The sequence below is a fragment of the Cherax quadricarinatus genome, chromosome 8 (genome assembly GCF_038502225.1).
Source record: "Cherax quadricarinatus isolate ZL_2023a chromosome 8, ASM3850222v1, whole genome shotgun sequence".
In the NCBI taxonomy this organism is placed as follows: Eukaryota; Metazoa; Arthropoda; class Malacostraca; order Decapoda; family Parastacidae; genus Cherax; species Cherax quadricarinatus.
In genome coordinates this window covers 10,655,568-10,682,277 of record NC_091299.1, presented here as the reverse complement: position 1 = coordinate 10,682,277, position 26,710 = coordinate 10,655,568, and the positions used below count along the sequence as shown (strand labels likewise).

General features: G+C 43.8%; 1 protein-coding gene across 1 annotated transcript in view; it reads left to right on the top strand.

Annotated features, from left to right (window-relative positions):
* The window catches only part of LOC128685429 (Na(+)/citrate cotransporter), a 154,416-nt gene that overhangs the window by 50,678 nt on the left and 77,028 nt on the right, over positions 1-26,710 (top strand). Inside the window, exons 3-4 of the mRNA XM_070083087.1 lie at positions 8,913-9,162; positions 14,279-14,409. Of these exons, the coding sequence (XP_069939188.1) occupies positions 8,913-9,162; positions 14,279-14,409 (381 nt within the window). The remainder of the gene's footprint in view (positions 1-8,912; positions 9,163-14,278; positions 14,410-26,710) is intronic.

Below are 26,710 nucleotides of genomic sequence, written 5' to 3'. Positions count from 1 at the left end.
TTTTACCAACTGCACGTGTTCCTTGGGCAATGGTGGAGGACCTGGGTACATGTAGGTTCTGGCATCCACCCGGCGACATATTACACACGACTTGATAACCCCCTTTACACTTTGCCGTCCTTGTGGAATCCAGAAGGTTTCCCGAATACAGTTTAAGGTATCCTGTACCCCACCGTGCATCACGTTATTATGGGCATTAAAGACAATCAAGGTTGTCAGGTGATGAGTTTTGGGCAGCAAGATAGGGTGCTTAGCATATTCCCCCAATTCAGCATTTTGTAACCTGCCTCTGCACCTAATTACATCATCCTCTAAATACAGCCCCAGCTTTTCTATTATTGAGCCTTTCACAATTTTTCCGTCCATCATGAATTTAATCTCATCCCTGTAGGTTTCTTCTTGTACCCTCTGTAGCCAGTATTTCAGGGGATGGGGAAAATTATGTGAGATATTCATCTTACTTATAAATTTAAACACTAACCTGGTCACACTAATCAGCTTAGGTAAGGAAGAATACCTGTTCATATCAATGGCTAAGGAGGGACTACTGACCGGAGCGGTGCTCACCGTAATTTCGACAGGAGCAATATGTGCCTTTTGCACCGGCCAGTTAATTTTGTCCACCAGCCAACTTGGCCCTTTAAACCACGACAAAGCACTCACAAATTTTTCATAAGTCAAGCCTCGAGACAAGAAGTCAGCTGGGTTCTCGTCACCAGGAATGTGATTAAAGATTAACATATGCTGACCCAAACTGTTATGTTTCTCCTGCATTTGATTGATTTCAGCGACTCTGTTTTGTACATACACAATCTTACTGTTACCATTACGAATCCATTGTAAGGATACCTCGTTATCAGACCAAATTACGGTGTCGCTGATATTTATCTCTCGCAATTTATTTCTTTTATAATTGGCTAATTTGACACCTACATAAATGGCCGTTAATTCCAACTGAGGTAAGGTGCGTGATTTGATTGGAGCCACCTTAGCCTTAGACATAACAAGAGAAATGGCACTATTACATTGAAGGTAAGCGACTGCTCCATATGCTAATTTCGAAGCATCGCAAAAAATGTGGAGTACATTTTCTCCATCTTGACTGGCCACGTTACGGGGGAACTTCAACATTGGTAATTTTACATATTCCCCTATTAGTTCTTCCCACCTTTCAACAAATTCCTCAGGTAGGGTTTCATCCCAAGCACACTTAAGCTTCCATGCTTCTTGTATCAACAATTTTCCTCTTATGGTAAGTGGGGACACTAAGCCTAGTGGATCGAAGCATTTTGAAACTTCTGCAAGCAAGACTCTCTTGGTTAATTTATTGGGCATGCTGTAGTCATTAGACTTTAACGATAACAAGTCTCCCTCTGTGTCCCAAGTCAGTCCCAGCACATTACTATATTTGGACACTTCAACTCCAGGGTTGTCTTTATTTATTTGAACTCTTAAACTGGACGAATTACTGTTCCATTCCCTCAGGGGCATATTTGCACCTTGCATTATTTCATTAGCCCCTGCGTATATGCTCATTAGTTCCTCTTCAGTAGACGTCACCCCCAGGAAATTGTCCACATAAAATTGTTTACCCATTACTCCACTCAGTGGACCACCCGTACGCTTAAGGTGTGCATTTATCGTTGCCTGGAGTAGGAACGGACTGGAGGTAGCACCAAACAATACACTCCTGAAGCGAAAAGTCTTCAGGGGACTAAGTGGGTCACTAGGATTCTCGGGCCATAAGAACCTAGTGCAATCCCGGTCAGCTTCCTGCAGACCCACTCTCAGGAAAGCTTTACTTATGTCTGCCGTAAAGGCATAATTCTTAACCCTGAAGTTTAATAGTATGTCTCCCAGTTTTTCCGTCAACGACGGACCTGTCATCAAACAGTCATTCAAACTAGGTACACTTTTATTACTCCTGGCACTACAATTGAACACAATCCTCAGAGGAGTGGTCTTAGAATCCTTCTTCACTCCGTGGTGTGGCAAATAGTGACCATAAATCTGGGTTTGCTCGGGAGGTACCTCCTCTATGAATTTATTATTTAACTGCTCATTAATTATATCATCGTAAGCAGTCAACAGTTCTGGTGTCTTGCTCAATTCGTGGAGCTGAGCCTTTAATTGTCCATACGCCATCCGGTAATTAGTTGGTAGGTCTGGATGGTTCAGCTTCCACGGAAGTCTCACCCAGTATTGTCCAGATTCAAATTTAACATCCTTCTGGTATTGTTCCTGAGTAAAGGAATCATCTGGACTTTCTTCATTTACATTGATCCCTATGCTGTCCAATTCCCATAATTTATACACAGGTTCAACTTCATCCTCTATTGAAGTGTATTTATACTGGGGTGATACTTCATGAGTAAGACACACCGTAACTGTATTTATGGATTCCTCCAGTCATTCATTATCGGTACGAGGAAGCCTGCCATACATCACGTGACCTCCTGCGGTCCTTAGAAGGGTGACTCCGCATTTCTTTGTCATACCCTTTACAAAGGTGGCATAATGGTCACTACCTATCAAAATATCTATTGGCCCCACCGAATCATTATTTATACCAGAAGGCGCCAAATCTACCTTACTCGAAAGCCTTTCAGTAGCGTTACCAAGCCCTATTGTAGATATTTTCTCTGGGAGCCTATCCACAATTACGGCATTAATACGTTTTCTCTCATTGCCCAGCCGGACAGTTACATAAACAGTGTCGTATGACTGGGCCTTCTTATTCGAGAGAAAGCCAGATAGCTTGAGTATAGCAGGATCTCCCATTTGTACCTTCATCCCATTAAGGCAGTTACGTTTTATGAAGGTACGTTGTGATCCCTGATCCAGTAATGCTGTTACAGTTTTGGATTTACGCCGTTTATCATTAATCACCACATCCAACACAGGCAAAGCTACCTCAGCTAGGCCATCATTACCGACGTTAGCTGCAATCTTTACGTGGGCTACTGTTGTGTCCGGGTTATTATCACTATCAGTACTATTGTTACCATCATTACGATTAGATCTGCCCTTACACATAGCTATGTGGTGTCTTCCCTTGTTACACTGATAACAATAGTGCAAGTTAGCACGGCAATCCCTTACATTATGATTTCCTAGACACCTGATACATCTAGCAAGCTCTTCCAATCTTTCCACTTTAACATCCCATGAATTATAGGCATTACAGTTCTTAGAGAAATGAGTACCGTTGCAGAAGATACAATCTCTCCTTTCTTTGCCTGACCTCTTATCAACTGGGCTACCCTTATTGTGGTACTTCCTCCTCTTGCTTGGAGGTGGAGAACCACTATAACTGGCACCTGTCACTTGATACGTGCCTACGTAACCCCGTGTAGTAGGTGGCTTAGGATTATTGATATTAGGATAAGGTTTCCCTTTGTGGAACTTGGAAGGTGCACTGGGGTCTGTAGACGTGGTATTCCTAGAGGTAATGGGTTGGCTGGTCTGCAGTTGGACAATTAGCTCTTGCAGTCCCACTCTTATTTCTTCCAACCTGAAGTAACCCTTGTGATATCTGTTAGATAACCATTCTATGGTCTTGTGGTTCAATTTATTCTGAATCAAGGCACTCAACAACCACTCTGCTCCCTCCAGATCATATTTATTACTCAAGGTCTTAAGAGTGCTTTCTAGTTTGATCCTAAATTGCTGTAAGCTGTTGCGGTTGTGATCTGGAGTCTTCAAATTAGCCAAATTAGCTACTAGGTCCAGCCTACTTTGCTCCAAGTTACCGTAAGTGACCTCCAACAAGTCAACTGCCTCACTATAGGAGTCATCTACATTTGGGAATGCTTGTATGAGAACATGCGCATCTCCCCTTACTTGTCCCTTTAAATAGCATAATTTGGTAACACTTGCAGGATCACTCCTATCATGTACGACTGCTTTAAAGATAGACCAAAACTCCTCCCAGTGTTCTCCCGGGTTAAACACAGGCATACATAATTCTGGGAGTTTTGGTAGATGCCTCTGACTTTCCTTACTAGGTTGACCAACAACATTGTTTACACCCTTTACCTTCTCCAAAGCCTTAGTTTTGCAGGACACAATGTTGTCCTCCACTTCATAATGTTGATCCAGCAGTCGCTCCCTTTCAGCATCATCTGCACAATTCTCTAGCAGCTCTTTTTCATAGTCTTTAAACCACAATCTATATGACTCATGTCTATTTCCTAAGGCATCTAGGTGTAGCTTTAATTCATCAGGGTTTACCGTTTCTTGTTTCATTAACTCCATACACTTCTTGTATGATTTAGTAACATGACCCTTCCGAGCTTGTAGTGACGCTTTCTTTGCTTTGGCATCCATGGACTTGCCAGTCGCACTAACTTCCTCAGACCCAGCCATGGTTAGGGAATTAATAATCACCCATTATACTACTTAAGTAGACGCCTTATAAGAGTAATTCTTGCACTTTACTCTTGTATAAATCCTAGCCACCCATGTGCTAGCAATTTATTGGGCTAATTATCATCCATCACACGATCGATTAAACTCGTGCACCCTACACCCACTTCCTTCAATCAGTCACTTAATTATTAAGTAATTAATTCAATTAATTTTTTCACTGATTGCATCCGGTTCACGAAGGACCAGCGGGCAGATATGGAAACTTTCCTAGGGTGCTTAACTGTATGTTTACCGTAGTCACCCCGTGTAGACATGTGAGAAAACTTAACCACCTCTGGTCGCGGCAAGTGGTCCCCTCGACCTCACAATCTTATCCATATCTATCCGAGACCAGTATGGATTGGATAGCACACACAAGTACGGTGCTACTAATTAATTGTGGACTGTATAGATTATATTAGTTTAGCTGAATGAAAGGGGGGGGGGGTAGGATACACCTGGATACATCCATCAAGGAAACATTGGTACATAATCTCACCACTTACCAGATGTTCTCTGGTGGTCACTTGATGTAGCTGGATCACTCATAACCTATCTAATTACAACATACCACAACTGGCCAGCCTAAGGTTGCTATAACTAGAAGGGTTACTTAACTGTGGGTGATTGATACTCCTTATTTCTTCCATTCACCATCTCATTTTCGATGTCCTGCTACACCGACACGGTTCTCATTCCAGCAGGACGAGGTATCCGCTGGTTTGTCCTGCTTTAGACGTCGTGACTCAAGGAGCTTCACTTTCCTCGTCTCGCTAACAACGAGGTCTAACGTGTTCACTCGGAGCAAAACGACTTATTTCACTTCACACATTCTCTTAACTTAGCGTTATTATCATTAATTACATTACAATTCACAAGACGATTTAATGACTCATAATTATTATACACATTAGAGATCACTCCATTAAGATCTGAGACCGATGAGTGATGATTAAACCAAGGGTAATTTTCCCCGGGACACAGTCCAGGACGACGCGTCAGTCACCCACGGTCCTACCCGTATTCACACCCTTTACCACTCTATTATCGTGGTCCCGTAAATCACGTTCCCTCACTCTCCACCAGGAACAGTTACGACACTTCCTATTACGAAATGAGGCCTATATTAATCCTTAGGCCGCCGTGAATGCCAATTTCGTGGTTCCATGCCTTTTCCGCTTCCTCTCCACCTTCAAAACAAACCCGCCACTACTCCCGCACATCCGCGCATGCGCACAGGGAACTCTTGGTTCTACTCTCTTTTCAAATACAATTTTGACTCATATCGGCACATAAAACACCTATTAGGCGCTATAGTTTCGGAAAATTAAAAATTTTCCACATACAGTGTGACAGGTGGGTGTCAGTCCTAGTTATGGATGAGGGTGGTTGACTTACAGTGTGACAGGTGAGTGTCAGTCCTAGTTGTGGATGAGGGTGGTGGACTTACAGTGTGACAGGTGGGTGTCAGTCCTAGTTATGGATGAGGGTGGTGGACTTACAGTGTGACAAGTGGGTGTCAGTCCTAGTTATGGATGAGGGTGGTGGACTTACAGTGTGACAGGTGGGTGTCAATCCTAGTTGTGGATGAGGATGGTGGACTTACAGTGTGACAGGTGGGTGTCAGTCCTAGTTGTGGATGAGGGTGGTGGACTTACAGTGTGACAGGTGGGTGTCAGTCCTAGTTATGGATGAGGGTGGTGGACTTACAGTGTGACAAGTGGGTGTCAGTCCTAGTTATGGATGAGGGTGGTGGACTTACAGTGTGACAGGTGGGTGTCAATCCTAGTTGTGGATGAGGATGGTGGACTTACAGTGTGACAGGTGGGTGTCAGTCCTAGTTGTGGATGAGGGTGGTGGACTTACAGTGTGACAGGTGGGTGTCAGTCCTAGTTATGGATGAGGGTGGTGGACTTACAGTGTGACAGGTGGGTGTCAGTCCTAGTTATGGATGAGGGTGGTGGACTTACAGTGTGACAAGTGGGTGTCAGTCCTAGTTATGGATGAGGGTGGTGGACTTACAGTGTGACAGGTGGGTGTCAATCCTAGTTATGGATGAGGGTGGTGGACTTACAGTGTGACAGGTGGGTGTCAGTCCTAGTTATGGATGAGGGTGGTGGACTTACAGTGTGACAAGTGGGTGTCAGTCCTAGTTATGGATGAGGGTGGTGGACTTACAGTGTGACAGGTGGGTGTCAGTCCTAGTTATGGATGAGGGTGGTGGACTTACAGTGTGACAAGTGGGTGTCAGTCCTAGTTATGGATGAGGATGGTGGACTTACAGTGTGACAGGTGGGTGTCAATCCTAGTTATGGATGAGAATGGTGGACTTAAATACATAACATTTCGTTGAAGAGTGAGGGGGGGGGGCTGTGTCAAATTTTATATGCGTTCCTATAATGATATTGGGCACTAATGGTTTCTCAATGTAAACTTGGTAATTATATCCTCTTGAAGTTCTCAGTTTGAAGCAGTGAAGCTTAGTGTTTCATCTGTGACATTTCAATATCTTTTGAACGGATCTTTAATTTTGTGTATCATCTCGGCGCCTTCATATTTTATCGTGTGGTTTCAGTATTTCACATCCTGGAAAACGGTACAGTTCTCATGTGCATATCTAACAGACAGTTATTCTACCTGTTCAGTTATTCTACGTTCAGTTATTCTACCTGTGAGAGCACGAACAGTGTCACCCACGAAAGCTCACTCACAGTCGTGGCATGGTATTTCGTAGAGCTTAATGGGTAAAACTACTAAAGTGTGTCACAGTTGAAACTGGACTCATCTACAAACCTGTCAGACACCGCAGCTTCTTGGGATCTTAATACTTAGGAATTCTTCGCTTGCCTAATTCTTGGGCACAACCTACTTCCACATTGAACAAATGTGACACCACCTATGACTGTTGCACCTCTCCTGCCATACGGTTTATAAGCTGCTTCTCCGCTCATCTGCCGTATTCTACTCAAGATTGATGGACTGAACACATCGACTCAAGGTTGAGGGACTGATTACCTCGTTCTCCTCCTGTTCTTCAAGTTTCTCCTATGTATGGACTGATGAAGCCACTGTGTGGCGAAACGTTTCCTCAATAAAGATACCCAAGAGTTGCACATGTGTCTAATTTATCATAAGGCTATCGGTTGACCTGGATAGGTTGATGTTGTGGTCGGAGAAGTGGCAGGTGCAGTTCAGCGCAGACAAGTGTAAGGTTCAAATCCCAGGGAAAGAATAACTATGGCTCTTGTGAACTAAATAATGTACATCTTAGTCAAACTAAAGTCGGAAAAGCTTTAGAAATTCTAATTATCAGAATTGTAAAGCCAAGACAACATTGCATAGGTGTCTGCAATACAGCGAATATTATAATTAAGTTTACCGCTAAACCTGAAAGGCTTCATATCAAGAAGTATATATAATAAAAGTCCCCAAGTTATGCTTCAACTTTGAATATCTTTGGTAAGGATTCCTTTAGATTATGCCTCTTAGTTCTGGTCTCCGTTTCACAGAATGAACATAAATGGGCTGAGAAGCACACGAAGAAGGATGACGTTAATTCCATGTATCAAGAATCTTCCATACTAAGAAACGCTGAAGGTACTGAATTTGTCCTCTCAGGAAAGACGTGGAAGACGGGATATGACTGAAGTATACGAATGGAAGACCGGAATAAATAGTTAAATAACGTGTTGAAAATATTCAAGTTGGAAACATTTAGATTTAGAGAGGATGTAGGAGAGCACTGGTTTGACAGTAGAGTTGAGGGTGAGTGGAACAGCCTCCCAGGTCGAGTCACTGAGGCCGGAACTTTAAATAGCGTTAAAAAATAAATTGGACGAGTATATGAGTGGGTGTGAGTTGGACCTGCCTGCTGCAGTGCTCCGCTATTCTAACGTTCTTGTGTGTAAGGTCAATAGACCTTAAACCCGATCAGCCAGCAACACAGGTCAAGGTATGAAGACTGGTCGTGCAGGTGATCTTTTCCTTGTCAACGCCACTAGTTTTCACTCTGCAATTATTAACTCATCACATGAACCATTTTACCTTCGTGGAGGTTGTGCCTAGAGGTCGGGCAAAGGTTCTTGGTTCAAGGATTTGAAGCTGTTTTCCCACTTCTCTGAGCCTAACATTATCGTAATGAAGATACCTAGGCGTTGCTCATGTGTTTTATTCATCTATAGTCCTGTATACATAGAAATTGCCCTATGGATGTTATACCCTAAGGGATATACACCTCTGGGTTATATATATGTTGGTAGAATTACCGACAGTATGTAAAGTAAAAGGACACAAGTGCAATTAATGTAACATTTTATTGTGGCAACGTTGCGCTCTCCAGGAGCTTTGTCAAACCGTAACGGCTTGACAAAGCTCCTGGAGAGCGAAACGTTGCCACAATAAAATGTCACATTGTTACACTTGTGTCCTTTTATTTTGCATACCTCTGGGTTAGGTGACCCTCTAACTACCACCGGTTACGATAACCAGAATTATCATTGCAGGCTTCGCGATGCGGCTACGTGATCGTCATTATGGCCATTTACTGGATGACGGAGGCGCTGCCGTTGGCGGTGACGGCGCTCATCCCGGTGTTCGCCTTCCCGCTGCTGGGCATCCTCGACACTGGCAGCGTCTGCGTCATCTACATGAAGGAGACCAACATGATGTTCCTGGGCGGACTCACTGTTGCGATAGCAGTTGAGCACTGCAATTTGCACCGAAGGATTGCGCTCAAGGTCATCCTTCTCATTGGTGCGTTATTATTATTGTTGTTGCTATTAGTATAGTTTCTATTATTATTATTAGATGGAGTACAACGAGAATATCATCAGTGGGAATCAAGTGGTTGAACTAAAGGAGATCATTAGAGTGATATTAGCAACTATTGGGAGACAGTCGAGGTAGAGTACTGGTAATGAGGCGGGGATCGAAGAGGTAGATTTAAGAATTCATTGATAGTGTGGAGCACAAGTTTATGGGTGTATGAGGGTGGGTGTAGGTAGTATGAGGAATGTTTGGTGGAATGATGAGGCAGATAGCTAGCTAAAGGAGAAAAAGTGGGCATATGAGAAGTTTTTACAATAAAGACGGACGACAAAGGATATGGAGAGAAAAAGTGATGTTAAAAGAATTGTGAGAGAATGGGTGAGGTATCAATTAATTCTGTTGAGAATAAGGTGGTTTTATAATGAGATTAATAAGTTGAGGAAGGATAGGGAGCAAATATACCTGGCCGTTAAAAACAAAAGTGGGAAGATGTTAGATGGTGAGGTGGAGGGACTGGAATAATGGTGGGAATATTTTCAGGCGCTGTTAAATGTAGATGTCAAAAGTGAATCAATGATATCATGCAATGGGCAGGAAGAAGAACATTTTAAAGGAGTGTGGAAGAGTCAGATGTGAGTGTGGGGAGGTATGCGAGGCAAAGAGTATAATGAAAGGAGGTAAAACCAGCTGGGATAGACTTAAGACAAGTGTTAAACCAGGTAGAGAAATAGTGTTGGAGTGATCGGTATATTTGTTTAATATATGCATGAAAGGAAGGTGAAGGTACGTAAGGATTTGCAGAGAAAATATATAGTTCCTTTATACCAGAAATACTGAGACTAGAGTGTAAGAATTATAGGGAAAATAAATCTTCTGAGGATACCGAGTAAAGTGTATAAGATTATTATTGAAAGAGTTAGTGGCAAGAAAGAATAGGATTGCAGAGGAGCAAGGATGGTTTAGGCAGGACAGAGGATGTGTAGACCAAGTGTATACATTAAAGCACATAAGTGAACAAGGAACTTTATATCAACACCCTCAAGGGACCCAGAAACTGTATATCAACACCCTCAGGGGACCCAGGAACTATATATCAATATCAACATCCTCAAAGGACACGGGAACTGTAGATCAACACCCTCAGAGGACTCAGGAATTATATATCAACACCCTCAAAGGACCCAAGAGCTGTAGATCAACATTAAAGGGACCCAGGAGTTGTAGATCAACACCCTCAAGGGACCCAAGAACTGTAGATCAACACTCAAGGGACCGAATGTAACAAAAAACGCGGTATCTATAAATTATAGACATCTCCAGAGAATACTAGGTCTGCCCCTCTAGCATTTAGACTTTCTGGGTTGTTGTAACAAGTAGTCACTGGTTCGGTTATCCGTTAGAATTACAGTAAGTTTTAATAGTGATTTAAGATTGCAACTGATAGGATACTAACTAAAGAAATTAAAATTAAGATATTCACAAAGTTGTCTAGGTGGACAAAATTAAAGTAAATGAATCAGATATAATGTAGGGTATAAGCTGCTACACTTCTCTCGTAGTAGTATAGTGCTGAAGGTACAATTTATATCTTTAAGGCTTAAATTATTATTATTATAATCAAGGGGGAAGAGCTAAACCCGGAGGATTATACAGCGCCTGGGGGGGATGTGGAAGGCATTCAGGCTTAATTCGGGGAACTGGAGCACAGATCTAATTCCCTAAATCAAGAGCCCCTCACCAACATCAAGGAACCTTCCTTTTGGGGTTTAAGGCTTAAAGTACCGTCTGGTATATTGTCAGCAATTATAGCAATACTAGTATATACAAGCGAGTGTGTGAGAATGTGTGTATGTGCTCAGAGTTGTTCGTTATGTCTCAGTAAGACTCGATTCAACTTAAATAGTGACTGACTAAACGTCCTCAAATAATCTAGCTTCTTGACCAACCAGGCAATCACAATAGCTTACTTGAACAGTAAGACGAACGATTCACGAACAGCAATATAACAAGCAGCAGCAGTAGCACAGCGTCAGGAACAAGGGAACAAAATAACGACCCTAACTGGGGACCTTCAGCAGATCCTCCATAAAAGGCATAAAACTCCCTTAATACTGAATCTGGGTTCAGCATAACCAAATTCCTGACTACGACAGTGCGCAGATACCAGACAAAATAAGTTAGAAGATACAGCTTAGGACCTGAGTGTCAGTGTGACCCACAACTTCAGTAAAGCGTCGAAAATCACCAAGTATGAACTATGCTCTGTGAACGAGTTACACAGAGTTACGAGAAGTATATTTCGACTCACCACCGAAATCATACTCTACCAAAATAGAGTCTAACAACAAAAGAGAGAGAGAGAGAGAGAGAGAGAGAGAGAGAGAGAGAGAGAGAGAGAGATGCTGGTCGAACAAGGACCAGCAGAAGAGATAGCGAGCAAGGGAGGCCAGTCCCCAAGCTCAGGTGCGGTCACGTGATTCCTGGTGCTGCCCAGCTACTCCAGGACTGAGCCGGCAGGTAAACAAGCCAGGTGGTTAACAAGTTAACAAGTTAACAAGGTAGTTTGCTAATGCAGGAAGCCACTCAACACTGGAACAGTGAACACAGTAAGTGTAAATGTTATATCCTACCTAATGAAATATGCTAAGTCAAATAATAATATAAACCAAGATATTTTCAATTTAGCTAATATTGAAAATATCAGCAATATAAAATTATATGTAAAATAATATACATCAAATGTACAGTATATACATTGGGCCCCATTCAAGGGGTGCAACACCCAGACTCTGTAGATCAACACTGAAGGGACCCAGGAGCTGTAGGTCAACACTAAAGTGACCCAGGAGCTTTAAATCAACACTCAGGGGACCCAGAAGCTGTAGATCAACACTCGGGGACCCAAGAGCTGTAAATCAACACTAAGGGGACCCAGGAGCTGTAGATCAACACCTTTAAGGGACCCAGGAGCTGTAGATCAACATTTAAGAGACCCAGGAGCTATAGATCAACATTCTCAAGGAACCCAGGAGCTATAGCTCAGTATCCTCAAGGGATACAGGAGCTGTAGATGAACACCCTGAAGTGACCCAGGAGCCGTAGATCAATGTTCAAGGGACCCAGGAGCTGTAGATCAACACTGAAAGGACCCAGGAGCTATGACTCAACCGGAGCTGAAGTGTTACAGCAACACAGCATGTCTATGGTTCACGGACTAGCACACCAGGCAACCCATAACACATCTATTCAAACACTTATAAATAGTTAAAATTCATAAATACAACGATAAAAGAAGAAATATCAAGATACTTATTAGAAAGAGATTGTAAACATATATTTTTGAATGAATCAGTATTTTTAATTTGCAAAACTTTAAGATGATAAAAAATAGTAATTTTTTTGGATGTAATTATTTTTTTTTTCACAGTGGTAGTCTACGAGGTGCCATCAAAAAGTTTTCGGACTCGAGTTTTGGGGTGCTTCTTGGGTGAAATTTTGCGGCGGCGTAGATGACGCTGTGCAGTACGTTCCCTTGTGAAGCAGTCTGGCGAGGTTCACTGTCGGTCGTTCCGTTAATTCTTTGTTGTGTGTAACCGAATGGAATCTTTCAAAGAAAGAACAGCGTGTTTGTGTGTGAAATCGTGTTTCAAGCTTGGTAAAATGACCAACGACTCACAAAATGCTTCAGCAAACATTTGATGATGAAGCAATGGGTCGGACAGTGTTCCGAATGATTTTCTCGAATCAAAGCAGAACTAACGTCAGTTGAAGATGATGAACACTCTGGTCGCCCATCAGCGTCAAAAACAGACGCCAACATGCAAAAGTGAGGAAGATTATTCAAGAAGATCGTTGTCAGAGTATCCAGGACACTGCATTTGCTATGAGAAGTTCTTATGGGTCGTATCAGAGCATTTTGACTGAAGATTTGAACACGAGGCGAGTAGTTGCAAAATATGCAACTCAAGACCATCGTTTTCTGGCCAAAAACAATATGACGGTCATTTCCATACACACTCCATACTCCCCAGATCTAGCCCCCTATGACTTCTCTCTATTCCCAAAAATAAAAATGGCATTCAAGGGACGGCGTTTAACGACGTGGAAATTTAAGCAGACGCACAGGCTGGTCTAAAGGACGTTAGAAAAGAAGAGCTCAAGAAATATTTAAAAAAGTGACAGAGGCGCTGGGATCAGTGTATAGCCTCCTAAGGAGAGTACTTCCAGGGAGACAACTTCAACTAGGTGCTTAGGTAAGCCTAGATATTTTTTCGCGGTAGTCCACAAACTTTTTGATAGCACCTCGTGTTTTAAATTCTCTTCATATATATATTAAGAAATATGTATGTGTACCCCTTGTCTTTCTGGAAGAAGAATGCCTACCGGAGGAGCAAGTAGTGATACACATCTCAAGAACTGGAATATTGGGCAAATTGGTACCTACAAAGTCCAGTAAGAGGCCAAAACTTCCTCCAAGTGAGATACATCAGTGTTGAAGGCTTGAATATAAACAGAGAAGGCATTCACGAGTTATTTCATGGAAATCAACATTACAATTTTCCAAATTTCTTCGATAAATTTATAAATATTGTACAGTTGGTTAAAAAATGAGGATACAAGGGTAAAAATAACATTTATTTCGACAATGTTTCGTTTTCAAGGAGTGAGGCGCTGTTAGACGAGTCACTTTCTCATCAGACGGAGGCTCGAGCTTCCACTACTCTTAAACTCCCACATCGGTTTAGTAGTTAATATAGAAATATAAATAATATCTGTAAACTTTTTTTCACACGTAAACTAAGGAGAGGCAGGTGGCGAGAGATGCACACTGCTGTCTGAGATGCAACGAGACGTGAGCCTGAAGCATCCCTGGGGACAGGAATGCTTAGCATACTTATGGAGTCTTCCATGTAGGGAATCAACGCAGTTTTAAACCCGTCCTTATAGCACTCACGTACCTTCTGGTAAATCAACATTATTATTATTATTATTATTATTATTATTATTATTATTATTATTATTATTATTATTATTATTACTTGTATGTGTCTTGGTAATGCATCGACGAGACTTCACCAAAAATGACTGTATAATATTACAGGACAGTCGCCTCGGAGGTTGATGGCAGGCTTCATGCTGACTACCATGTTCCTCTCCATGTGGCTCGCCAACACGGCCACCACAGCCATGATGGTGCCCATTGTGGACGCTATCCTGGCGGAGCTGTACGCGGTGAGTTGTGTCTTTACTGGCGGAGCTGTACGTTCATGTGTTAAAAATATCAATACCTGACAGATACCTGTCATATGAGAGTCGAGCGGGGAAGCCTGTTAAACGTTTTGCACTCTGGCAGGATGACCAAGTTTTACTCCGTCTCCTAAATGTGTGATATTGTAGGTAAATCTCACACATTTCTCCCTCACTGTACACTTGACTGAGTGTTAGTAGTTCTCACCTCTGTAATATTTCCTCTGTCGTTTGGGGTCTGGTTAGAGATAGAGCCGTGGCAGCCGTGACCTCAAAAATCATTAAAATATGTAAGATATAGAACATGTAACTAACATATATCATAACACTACTACTCTTCTACTACTACTACTACCACCATTACTACTACTACTATTCCTGCTGCTACTACTGTCACTACTACTCCTGGAGCTACTACTGGTACTATGCTGCTGCTACTGCTACTATTAATAATAATAACAGTAATCATAATAATAATAGATCTGGTCTCCAGTCAGTGTAGATCTCGTGACAACTATCACAGTACGTGGTGGTGGAAGTGCCGCACCACAGGTGGAAAGTACAAAATAAAAGTCTAGTAGCCGGACACTGACCTTGGTGTGCCACTGGCGAGGTATTACCTCGTCATGGGTGCGTATACTGACAGGTGAATGTGTATTATCATGTATACACAGAGAAATGTGAATCATTATATACACACCCTCCCACTGAGTTATGTATATATATTATTTATATATGGGGAAATGGAAAAAAAGTCTTCCTTTGTAAGCCATGCGTGTCCTAAGAGTCGACTAAATTTAAAAAGAAAAACATTCATTTTTCTCTTTAGATCACCCTGTCTCGGTGGGATGCGGCCGGTTCATTAAAAAAATACATTTTTATGTATTTGTGTGTGTATATATATATATATATATATATATATATATATATATATATATATATATATATATATATATATATATATATATATATATATATATATATATATATATTTATATATATATATATATATATATATTAGCACGCCGGCCGTTTCCCATCAAGGCAGGGTAACCCGAAAAATTGCAGGTACTGTACTTCCCACCTCCAGGACTCAAGTCTAGCTAACCGGTTTCTCTGAATCTATAAATATTACCTTGCTCACACTCCAACAGCTCAAGTCCAAAAAAAACCACTCGCTTCCACCCCGCTCTAACACGCTCATACATGTCCGCTACATGTCCAAGCCTGCAAAACCTTGTATACCCACCCTCCATCCTTTCCTAGGACTACCCCTACATAGGTTCCCTCCACTACACATTTAAACACCCTCCAACTCATCCTATTTTGCTCCATTCTCTCTAAATGACCAAACCACCTCAACAACCTCTCCTCAGTCCTTTGGATAATACTTTCAGTAGTGCCACACCTCTTGATTTCTACACTGTGAATTCTCTGCATATTTACACCACGCATTGCCCTATATATATATAGAAGAGGCCCATGTCAGGTGTGCGGAGAGTTTCGAGCACGCAACAGGGATGGTCGCATTCGTGCACACAATGGGTGTGCAGGATCACATATGCCCCCAGCAGAGAGCAGCCCACAGCCTCCACAGGCAGATGACAATTCCAATGGCAACCTCCTCACTTGTGATAACCTTCTGTTGGCATTCAAATCCACTGCTAACAGTACCATATCCCACATCCCTAAAGCGGCTCGCCCATATGCAGCAGGGAAGTTCACAGACCTTCTCAAGCAGGTGAATGGAGGTTCCACCAACTTAGAAGCCCGAGGCACCATCCAAGCATGGCGCAACCTGCTCCTGTTCGGCAATGTCTGTCTTGCAGTTCCTGAGAGACGAGGCAAACTGCTAACCACGTCAGTTATCAAGGCAGTGCGCAACTACCCAAGAACAGATAATTGTGTCCCTCTGCCCCATCATCGCAGGAATCACAAAGGTAGACCCAAGAAAAGTCCCACTGAAAACGAGAAAATTTGAGCACAGGTTAGCAAAAAAATTGAAGAAGGTAACACAGTGGGAGCAATCCGAATAATTACAAGTGACGACACTGTAGCCCCCAAAGATGAGACCACAGCCCAAGCACTAAGAGACAAGCATCCGACCAGGGACACCATAGCCATCAACAACAACCCTGAGGAAGACCCCATCACTGAACAATTAATTTTGCCTGAATCAGAAGTCTATAAGGCGATTGTGTCATTTCCTGCAGGATCTGCAGGAGGTTACACTGGAATTCGACCTCAGCACCTCAAGGAGATGGTAAATCCAGTACTCGGTGCATCTGCATCACTTCTTCTCACCGAGTTGACAACTTTCGTCAACAACTGCCTGGCTGGGCGAATCCCAGAAGAAATTAAACCTTTCTTTTTTGGAGCCTCACTGTGTGCCTTGAAGAAGAAGGATGGGGGAATCAGACCCATTGCGGTTGGAAACACTCTTCGCCGTCTCGTTGCCAAAGCAGCAGTAAGAAACATTCGCCTAGAAGCTGCCAGTTTACTCCAGCCACACCAACTGGGTTTTGGGGTCCCTCAAGGCAGTGAAGCTGCAGCTCATGCGGCAAGGGCCTACATCAGGGACCTACCAGAAGACAAGGCCGTAGTCAAACTTGATTTTAGAAATGCCTTTAATATGGTAAAGAGAGATGCTGTCTTGCCAGCTGTTCGGGATCGCTTCCCCAGTCTTTTTCCCTTCATTTCAGCCGGCTACAGCAAACCCTCAATTCTTTTTTTTGGAGAACATGAAATTCTCTCATCAGGTGTTCAGCAGGGTGACACACGAGCTCCACTTCTCTTCTGCTTGGCAGTAAGAGAACTAACTTCCAGCCTAAGCAGCGAGCTCAATATCTGGTACCTGGATGACGGCACTCTGGCAGGTACTGAAGAGTCCCTGGTAGGGGACCTACAACTGGTGAAAACACAGGGAGAAGACTTGGGACTCATCCTCAATCCCTCCAAGTGTGAAATCATCACAGCAAACCAGGAAATAATCAATGCTGTGCGAAGAATCCTCAGTTTTTAGCAAGCCGCTAACCAGACTTGAGAGTCGAAGATCAAAATGAATTTTTTATGAGAGAGCCACAAAATTTGATTAACACAAGCCTATCCGATGTTATCCTGACGCCAAATGACTTCGAACAGGCGATAAATGACATGCCCATGCACTCTGCCCCAGGGCCAGACTCATGGAACTCTGTGTTCATCAAGAACTGCAAGAAGCCCCTATCACGAGCCTTTTCCATCCTATGGAGAGGGAGCATGGACACGGGGGTCGTCCCTCAGTTACTAAAAACAACAGACATAGCCCCACTCCACAAAGGGGGCAGTAAAGCAACAGCAAAGAACTACAGACCAATAGCACTAACATCCCATATCATAAAAATCTTTGAAAGGGTCCTAAGAAGCAAGATCACCACCCATCTAGAAACCCATCAGTTACACAACCCAGGGCAACATGGGTTTAGAACAGGTCGCTCCTGTCTGTCTCAACTACTGGATCACTACGACAAGGTCCTAAATGCACTAGAAGACAAAAAGAATGCAGATGTAATATATACAGACTTTGCAAAAGCCTTCGACAAGTGTGACCATGGCGTAATAGCGCACAAAATGCGCGCTAAAGGAATAACAGGAAAAGTCGGTCGATGGATCTATAATTTCCTCACTAACAGAACACAGAGAGTAGTCGTCAACAGAGTAAAGTCCGAGGCAGCTACGGTGAAAAGCTCTGTTCCACAAGGCACAGTACTAGCTCCCATCTTGTTCCTCATCCTCATATCCGACATAGACAAGGATGTCAGCCACAGCACCGTGTCTTCCTTTGCAGATGACACCCGAATCTGCATGACAGTGTCTTCCATTGCAGACACTGCAAGGCTCCAGGCGGACATCAACCAAATCTTTCAGTGGGCTGCAGAAAACAATATGAAGTTCAACGATGAGAAATTTCAATTACTCAGATATGGTAAACATAAGGAAATTAAATCTTCATCAGAGTACAAAACAAATTCTGGCCACGAAATAGAGCGAAACACCAACGTCAAAGACCTGGGAGTGATCATGTCGGAGGATCTCACCTTCAAGGACCATAACATTGTATCAATCGCATCTGCTAGAAAAATGACAGGATGGATAATGAGAACCTTCAAAACTAGGGAGGCCAAGCCCATGATGACACTCTTCAGGTCACTTGTTCTATCTAGGCTGGAATATTGCTGCACTCTAACAGCACCTTTCAAGGCAGGTGAAATTGCCGACCTAGAAAATGTACAGAGAACTTTCACGGCGCGCATAACGGAGATAAAACACCTCAATTACTGGGAGCGCTTGAGGTTTCTAAACCTGTATTCCCTGGAACGCAGGAGGGAGAGATACCTGGAGTTTATATACACCTGGAAAATCCTAGAGGGACTAGTACCGAACTTGCACACGAAAATCACTCACTACGAAAGCAAAAGACTTGGCAGACGATGCACCATCCCCCCAATGAAAAGCAGGGGTGTCACTAGCACGTTAAGAGACCATACAATAAGTGTCAGGGGCCCGAGACTGTTCAACTGCCTCCCAGCACACATAAGGGGGATTACCAACAGACCCCTGGCAGTCTTCAAGCTGGCACTGGACAAGCACCTAAAGTCAGTTCCTGATCAGCCGGGCTGTGGCTCGTACGTTGGTTTGCGTGCAGCCAGCAGCAACAGCCTGGTTGATCAGGCGCTGATCCACCAGGAGGCCTGGTCACAGACCGGGCCGCGGGGGCGTTGACCCCCGAAACTCTCTCCAGGTAAACTCCAGGTAAACTCCAGAAGTCTCTACTACCACTCCATCCAACAGTACCCTCTTGGGAGCACCGCTGGGTCACCAGGCCATCGACACAGTCCTCAAGGACAAATTGAATGACCTGATGAGAATGGAGGAGAGAATAAGCAATCTTGATGCCCATGATGCTCTGTATCTCCTCACAAGGTGCCTTACTATTCCAAGACTCACTTACTTCCTCAGGTGTGCACCCTCTTTTGACAACCCAACACTCAACGAATATGACGCACACCTGAGGTCATCCCTTAAGAAGGCACTGAACCTGTCACTAGAGGATCAGCAATGGGATCAGGCAACCCTCCCAGTACGACTGGGAGGTATAGGGGTGCGCAAAGCAACGCATGTTGCTTTACCTGCTTTTCTGTCTTCATGTTTGGCTTCCAGTGCATTAGTCAAGAAGATTGTTCCCGAACGCTTGAGAGACATGGTAGGAGCTCAAGACCCCAGGTTTACTGAAGCAGCGATTCGGTGGGACACCCTTACAGATTCCTCCAGTAGACCAGCTCCTCCCAAAGAACACAAACAGTCCCACTGGGACAAACCGATCATGGAAAAAATCGCCAACACAATGCTCTCCAACGCCTCAGGAAAGGACAAAGCTCGTCTCCTGGCAGTGAAGGCACCACACTCAGGAGATTTCCTGTTTGCTGTTCCCAATTCCTCCTTGGGCACTCGACTAGACCCACAGGCCATTGGGATTGGTGTTGCTCTTCGCCTAGCCGCCCCCATCCTCACTGAACATAGGTGAATTTGCGGCAGGGTGACAGCTGATCAATTCGGACTTCATGGTCTCGTGTGTCACACAGCAGAAGGGAAGTATGCCAGGCATGAGGAGGTCAATAATATCATAAAGAGAAGCCTCGCCACAGCCCGTTGCCCAGCTCAACGGGAGCCCCAAGTGCAGAAGTCTGACGGAAGTCTAAAGCGTCCTGATGGAGCCACTATGCTACCTTAGAAGGATGGAAAGCAGATTGCCTGGGACTACACATGTGCCGCCACATTGGCAGACACCTACTTGCCATACTCCGTAGTGGAAGGGGGTGGAGCTGCCAGCCACAGGGAGACTCAGAAGATCTGCAAATATGAAGACCTTCCCGCTTGCTATAACTTCATCCCAATAGGGTCAGAGACCCTTGGAGCATGGGGCAAGTGTGCTCTAAAGTTCCTAATAGAGCTGGGTGAAAAGCTCATCATAGAAACAAAGGACCACAGGGCGACCAGCTTCCTCTTCCAGAGACTCAGTGTTGCGATCCAGAGAGGAAATGCCTGCAGCATTCTGGGCACGCGGCCCACCGCCGGGGAGCTGGACGAAGTATTCGAGATGTAGCTCTGAGTTACCTATGTTGTTTTACTTTGTATCGTAGTTTTGTGAATGTTCTGTCAATGTATTTTGTCTTTAAATAAAATATATATATATATATATATATATATATATATATATATATATATATATATATATATATATATATATATATATATATATATATATATATATATATATATATAAAATATAGGGGGTGGTAGGAGAAAATTCTCAAACAGCTTCAGGGAGAATATTGAGCTTTCCCTGAAGCAAGTTTATTCTTTTCTCTGAGGATGAGGGTCCCTATAACAGTTCTATCTATCTATATATATATATATATATATATATATATATATATATGTATATGTGTGTGTGTGTGTGTGTGTGTGTGTGTGTGTGTGTGTGTGTGTGTGTACTCACCTAATTGTGGTTGTAATAACCCAGCAAACTGGTCAGAAGCAAAGGTCATCTTCCATTGTTCCTCCTGGCTTCAAAGGAATATATTGTAGAATCGGCAATTATTAAGCATGATAGGCAGTCCTTATACAATATCAGTGATGGGCTGTTCAAATTAGATGCATTTTAAGTTGAGGCAACAGTACACAGTTTAAAACTGAACTCAAACGAATGCATCAGACTGTCTTAAATGTAGGGTCACACTGAGGACTTAGGACCTAAAATCTTTTTCCTGCAGTTTCTGAAGGTTGAACCAGAGTTTGCTTCAGAATTACTGTGGGATGAATATCTGTGGCCAGCTTTCTTAATGAGTTTATTTTAATGAGCCTAGTTTCCTCTAATTAACTTTTAGAAGTCTCCCCTATATATGGTACTGTTTTCTCTTGTAATTAAAATGGACACGTTGTCACGTGGAGGATATAATTGCAGTGACTTCTATATCACTGACAATATATTTCTATATGTAAAGTTATTGATGTCATAGCGGAATGTGACGGATTTTTTTTATTATTGTCATGTTAATATCGTTTAGGCTATTACAGTATCACTGCTTGCGGGATTTTTTCTAACGCTATAATATTCCTATTTCTGGCTATGGGCACTGTTGTGCCTAAGAGCACTTCCGGTACCCTCTCCTTCCCTTCCACGCTCACTCCTGTAAAAGCGGTCCTCTGGGAATGTTATATATATATATATATATATATATATATATATATATATATATATATATATATATATATATATATATATATATATATATATATATATATATATATATATATATTATATATATATATATATATGTGTGTTTGTGTGTGTGTGTGTGTGTGTGTGTGGTACTCACCTATTTGTACTCACCTATTTGTGGTTGCAGGGGTCGAGTCTCAGCTCCTGGCCCCGCCTCTTCACCGGTTGCTACTGGGCCCTCTCTCTCCAGGCTCCATGAGCTTTATCAAACCTCGTCTTAAAACTGTGTATGGTTCCTGCCTCCACTACGTCATTTTCTAGGCTATTCCACTGCCTTACAACTCTGACTGAAGAAATAATTCCTAATATCTCTCTGAATCATTTGTGTCTTCAACTTCCAATTGTGGCCTCTTGTTTCTGTGTCCCCTCCCTGGAACATCCTGTCTTTGTCCACCTTGTCTATTCCACGCAGTATTTTATATGTCGTTATCATGTCTCCCCTGACCCTCCTGTCCTCCAGTGTCGTCAGGCCGATTTCCCTTAATCTTTCTTCATAGGACATTCCCCTTAGCTCTGGAACTAACTTTGTCGCAAACCTTTGTACTTTCTCTAGTTTCTTGACGTGCTTTATCAAGTGCGGGTTCCAAACAGGTGCTGCATACTCCAGTATGGGCCTGACATACACGGTGTACAGTGCCTTGAACGATTCCTTACTAAGGTATCGGAATGCTGTTCTCAGGTTTGCCAGGCGCCCATATGCTGCAGCAGTTATCTGATTGATGTGTGCTTCCGGAGACATGCTCGGTGTTATACTCACCCCAAGATCTTTCTCCTTGAGTGAGGTTTGCAGTCTTTGTCCACCTAGCCTATACTCTGTCTGTGGTCTTCTGTGCCCTTCCCCTATCTTCATGACTTTGCATTTGGCAGGATTAAATTCGAGAAGCCATTTGCTGGACCAGGTGTCCAGTCTGTCCGGGTCTCTTTGAAGTCCTGCCTGGTCCTCATCAGATTTAATTCTCCTCATTAACTTCACATCATCTGCAAACAGGGACACTTCTGAGTCTAACCCTTCCATCATGTCGTTCACATATACCAAAAATAGCACTGGTCCTAGGACCGACCCCTGTGGGACCCCGCTCGTCACAGGTGCCCACTGTGATACATCATTACGTACCATGACTCGTTGTTGCCTCCCTGTCAGGTATTCTCTGATCCATTGCAGTGCCCTTCCTGTTATATGCACCTGATGCTCTAGCTTCTGCACTAATCTCTTGAGAGGAACTGTGTCAAAGGCCTTCTTGCAGTCCAAGAAGATGCAATCAACCCACCCATCTCTCTCGTGTCTTACTTCTGTTATTTTATCATAAAACTCCAGAAGGTTTGTGACACAGGATTTGCCTTCCATGAATCCGTGCTGGTTGGCATTTATACTCTTATTCCGTTCCAGGTGCTCCACCACTCTCCTCCTGATAATCTTCTCCATAACTTTGCATACTGTACACGTCAGTGGCACAGGTCTATAGTTTAGTGCCTCTTTTCTGTCTCCTTTTTTAAAAATGGGAACTACATTTGCCGTCTTCCATACCTCAGGTAGTTGCCCAGTTTCCAGGGATGTGTTGAAGATTGTGGTAAGTGGCACGCACAACATATCTGCTCCCTCTCTAAGGACCCACGGGGAGATGTTGTCCGGTCCCATTGCCTTTGAGGTATCGATGTCCCTTAGCAGTTTCTTCACCTCCTCCTCATCTGTATGTATGTCGTCCAACACTTGTTGGTGTATTCCTTGCTGGTGTCCCCATCTGATCTGTCCCCCCAGAGTCCTTCCTGTCTCTACTGTAAATACTTCCTTAAATCTCGTGTTGAGCTCCTCACATACCTCTTGATCGATTCTTGTGAGTTCTCCACCTTCTTTCCTCAGCCTTATCACCTGGTCCTTGACTGTTGTCTTCCTCCTAATGTGGCTATACAGTAGTTTCGGATCAGATTTGACTTTCGATGTTATGTCGTTTTCATACTGTTGCTGGGCCTCCCTCCTTATCTGTGCATACTCGTTTCTGGCTCTTCTACTAATCTCCTTGTTTTCCTGGGTCCTATGCCTCCTGTACCTTTTCCATTCTCTGTTGCACTTAGTTTTTGCCTCCCTACACCTTCGGGTAAACCAAGGACTCGTTTTGGTCTTCCTATTATTTCTGTTTCCCTTGGGAACAAACCTTTCCTCTGCCTCCTTGCACTTTGTTGCCACATATTCCATCATCTCGTTTACTGATTTTCCTACCATTTCTCTGTCCCACTGAACCTCCTGCAGGAAGTTTCTCATACCTGTGTAGTCCCCCCTTTTATAGTTTGGCCTGTCCCCTTCAGTTCCTGTTACCTTCTCCACTTGTAACTCTACTATATAATCAAAACTCAGAACCACATGATCGCTAGCTCCAAGGGGCCTCTCGTAAGTGATGTCCTCAATGTCTGAACTGCTCAGGGTGAACACAAGATCCAGTCTTGCTGGCTCATCCTCCCCTCTCTCTCTGGTTGTGTCCCTGACATGTTGATGCATGAGGTTTTCAAGTACCACATCCATCATCTTGGCTCTCCATGTTTCAGGACCCCCATGTGGCTCCAGGTTTTCTCAGTCGATCTCCCTGTGGTTGAAATCGCCCATTACCAGTAACTTTGCTCTGCTCGAGTGAGCTCTTCTTGCCACATCAGCCAGTGTGTCCACCATCACCCTGTTGTTTTCTTCGTACTCCTCTCTTGGCCTCCTGCAGTTCTGTGGTGGGTTATACATCACTCCAATGACTACTTTATGTTCTCCGGACTGAATTGTACCTACAATGTAGTCTCTTTCTCCAATCATGTCCATGCCTTCCATTTCCTCAAATCCCCATCGGTGTTTTATGAGCAGTGCAACCCCTCCTCCCCCTCTACTCCTTCTATCTTTCCTCAGGATCTGATATCCCATTGGGAAGATTGTGTCTGTTATTGTCTCAGCGAGTTTTGTTTCTGTGACTGCTATGATGTCTGGGGATTTTTCACTGATTCTTTCGTTCCACTCCTCATGTTTATTCGTTATTCCATCAGCGTTTGTGTACCAAACTTTCAGTTTCTTTTCTATCATTGTAGTCATGCAAGAATATTGGGGTTGGTGGAGCGAGAGCCTTGTTGGGGGCCTATATGGGGCTGTAGTGTAGGTGGGGTTTGTGATGATGGGGGTGGGGTCAGAATGCACATAAGGGACAGCTGTTGGGGTGAGATTTGTGATATGGGGGTTGGTGGCAGAGGGAACAGTGAGTGGGTTGTAGTATAGGTTGCTCAGTTGCATTGGGAATGTCGCGGTTGGAGTCTTTTGGTGGGAGATTCTGTGGGGTGTGTTTGCCCTTCCTCCTGTGTCTGGGTCCTGCTCATCTTCGTCATTGCCTCTCGTTCCTCCTTGCGTCTCTGTACCCTCTCTTTCAGTGTAGTCCTTTCTTCTTGTGTTCTGTCGCGGTCGAGGTATACTCTCTGGTACCCCTGTTTGTCCCTCAGTCTTGCTTTCTCTTGCAGAATCCTGGTTCAAACTGATTCTTCCTTGAAAGTTACTCTGACAGGCCGTATCCTTCCACTCGCAAACCACCCAATTCTCTGAAAATTTGTCACCTGGGTCATATCGCCCTCACCTATTGTTTTCATGATGCCTTCAATGATTTTTTTCTCCTCCTGTTTTATTTCTTCAAAGTTGTCCCCCTTGGCTTCTTGGAGCCTGTACACAAAAACTGACCTCGCCCTTTCCTCCTCCCACTGAGTCTCCATCAGCTTCCTCTGAGGTATTTTATTTCCTTCCATTGACATGTTCTTGCCTTCAGTCCCTGTCATATCTGAAACTTCTATTCTCAGTGAACTGTCTTTCATGACCAGCTGTCCCTTGCTTCTGCAGTTGACTGTTAGAATCTCTGCATATAGCATACCTTCATTGTCTTCGGACCTGTCATTTGATCTTAGTGTGCTCCTCGTCTTTTCCCTGGCCCCACGTGGGTCTGATAGGGCCTTCGCGTACGGCATGTCTCCGTTGTTGCTTACTGTCCCCTTGTCTGCGCCTGACATTGAATTTCCTGATGTCACATCTGAATTGTCATTTGTCTCTCTAATCTGTTTCAGGCTTTGCAGTTTCTCTTCTAAGCACTGTATCCTAGCTTCTGCTGCTAAGACCTGTACTTCCCACTTCCTGCACTCTTCAGCTATCCGCTCCTCCATTTTCTTACCAAGCTCTACTATCTTCCTTCCCCACTCTTCCTCCCTTTTTTGGAGCTCTAACTCCCAGTCTTTCCTCCCTGGTTCGTCTACCAGATCTCTGGTTTTCCATCCTCTAGGGCCACCCATTTTTTTTTTTTTTTTTTTTTTATTACCACAGACAGAAGGCTAGAGGAGGGAGAGGGTGAGAGGGGGAGAGAGAAAGGGTAGAAAGAGGGAGAGAGAGGAGAGAGAAAGGGTAGAAAGAGGGAATGAGAGGAGAGAGTATGGGGGTGAGGGATAAGACCAAGGGAGAGAGAGAAATGTGAGGGGGAGAGAAAGGGTAGAGAGAGGGAGAAAGAGAGGGAGAGAGAGAGAGAGAGAGAGGGAGAAAGGAGGTGAGGGAAAAGGCTATGAGAGAGAGAAATGCGAGGGAGGGGTAGAAATATAGAAAAAGGGAGATGGAGAGAGAAGCCTATAGAGAGAGAGCAGGGTGAGGGATAGGGTTATGGGAGTGAGGGAGAGAGAGAGAGAGAGAGAGAGAGAGAGAGAGAGAGAGAGAGAGAGAGAGAGAGAGAGAGAGAGAGAGAGAGTAGGGGGAAGGGGAGGGAAAAAGGCTATGAGAGAGAGAAACGCGAGGGAGGGGGAGAGAGAAAGATAGGAGGGAGGAGTGAAGGCAAGAGCTGGGGAGGGGAAAGGTCTGTGGGGGAGGGAAAGGTGTGTGGGGGGGTGAGGGGACGCGGTCAAATTCCAAGGATCAACTGTGTGAATGAGTGGGTGTGTATACTCACCTAGTTGTGGTTTCAGGGGTCGAGACTCAGCTCC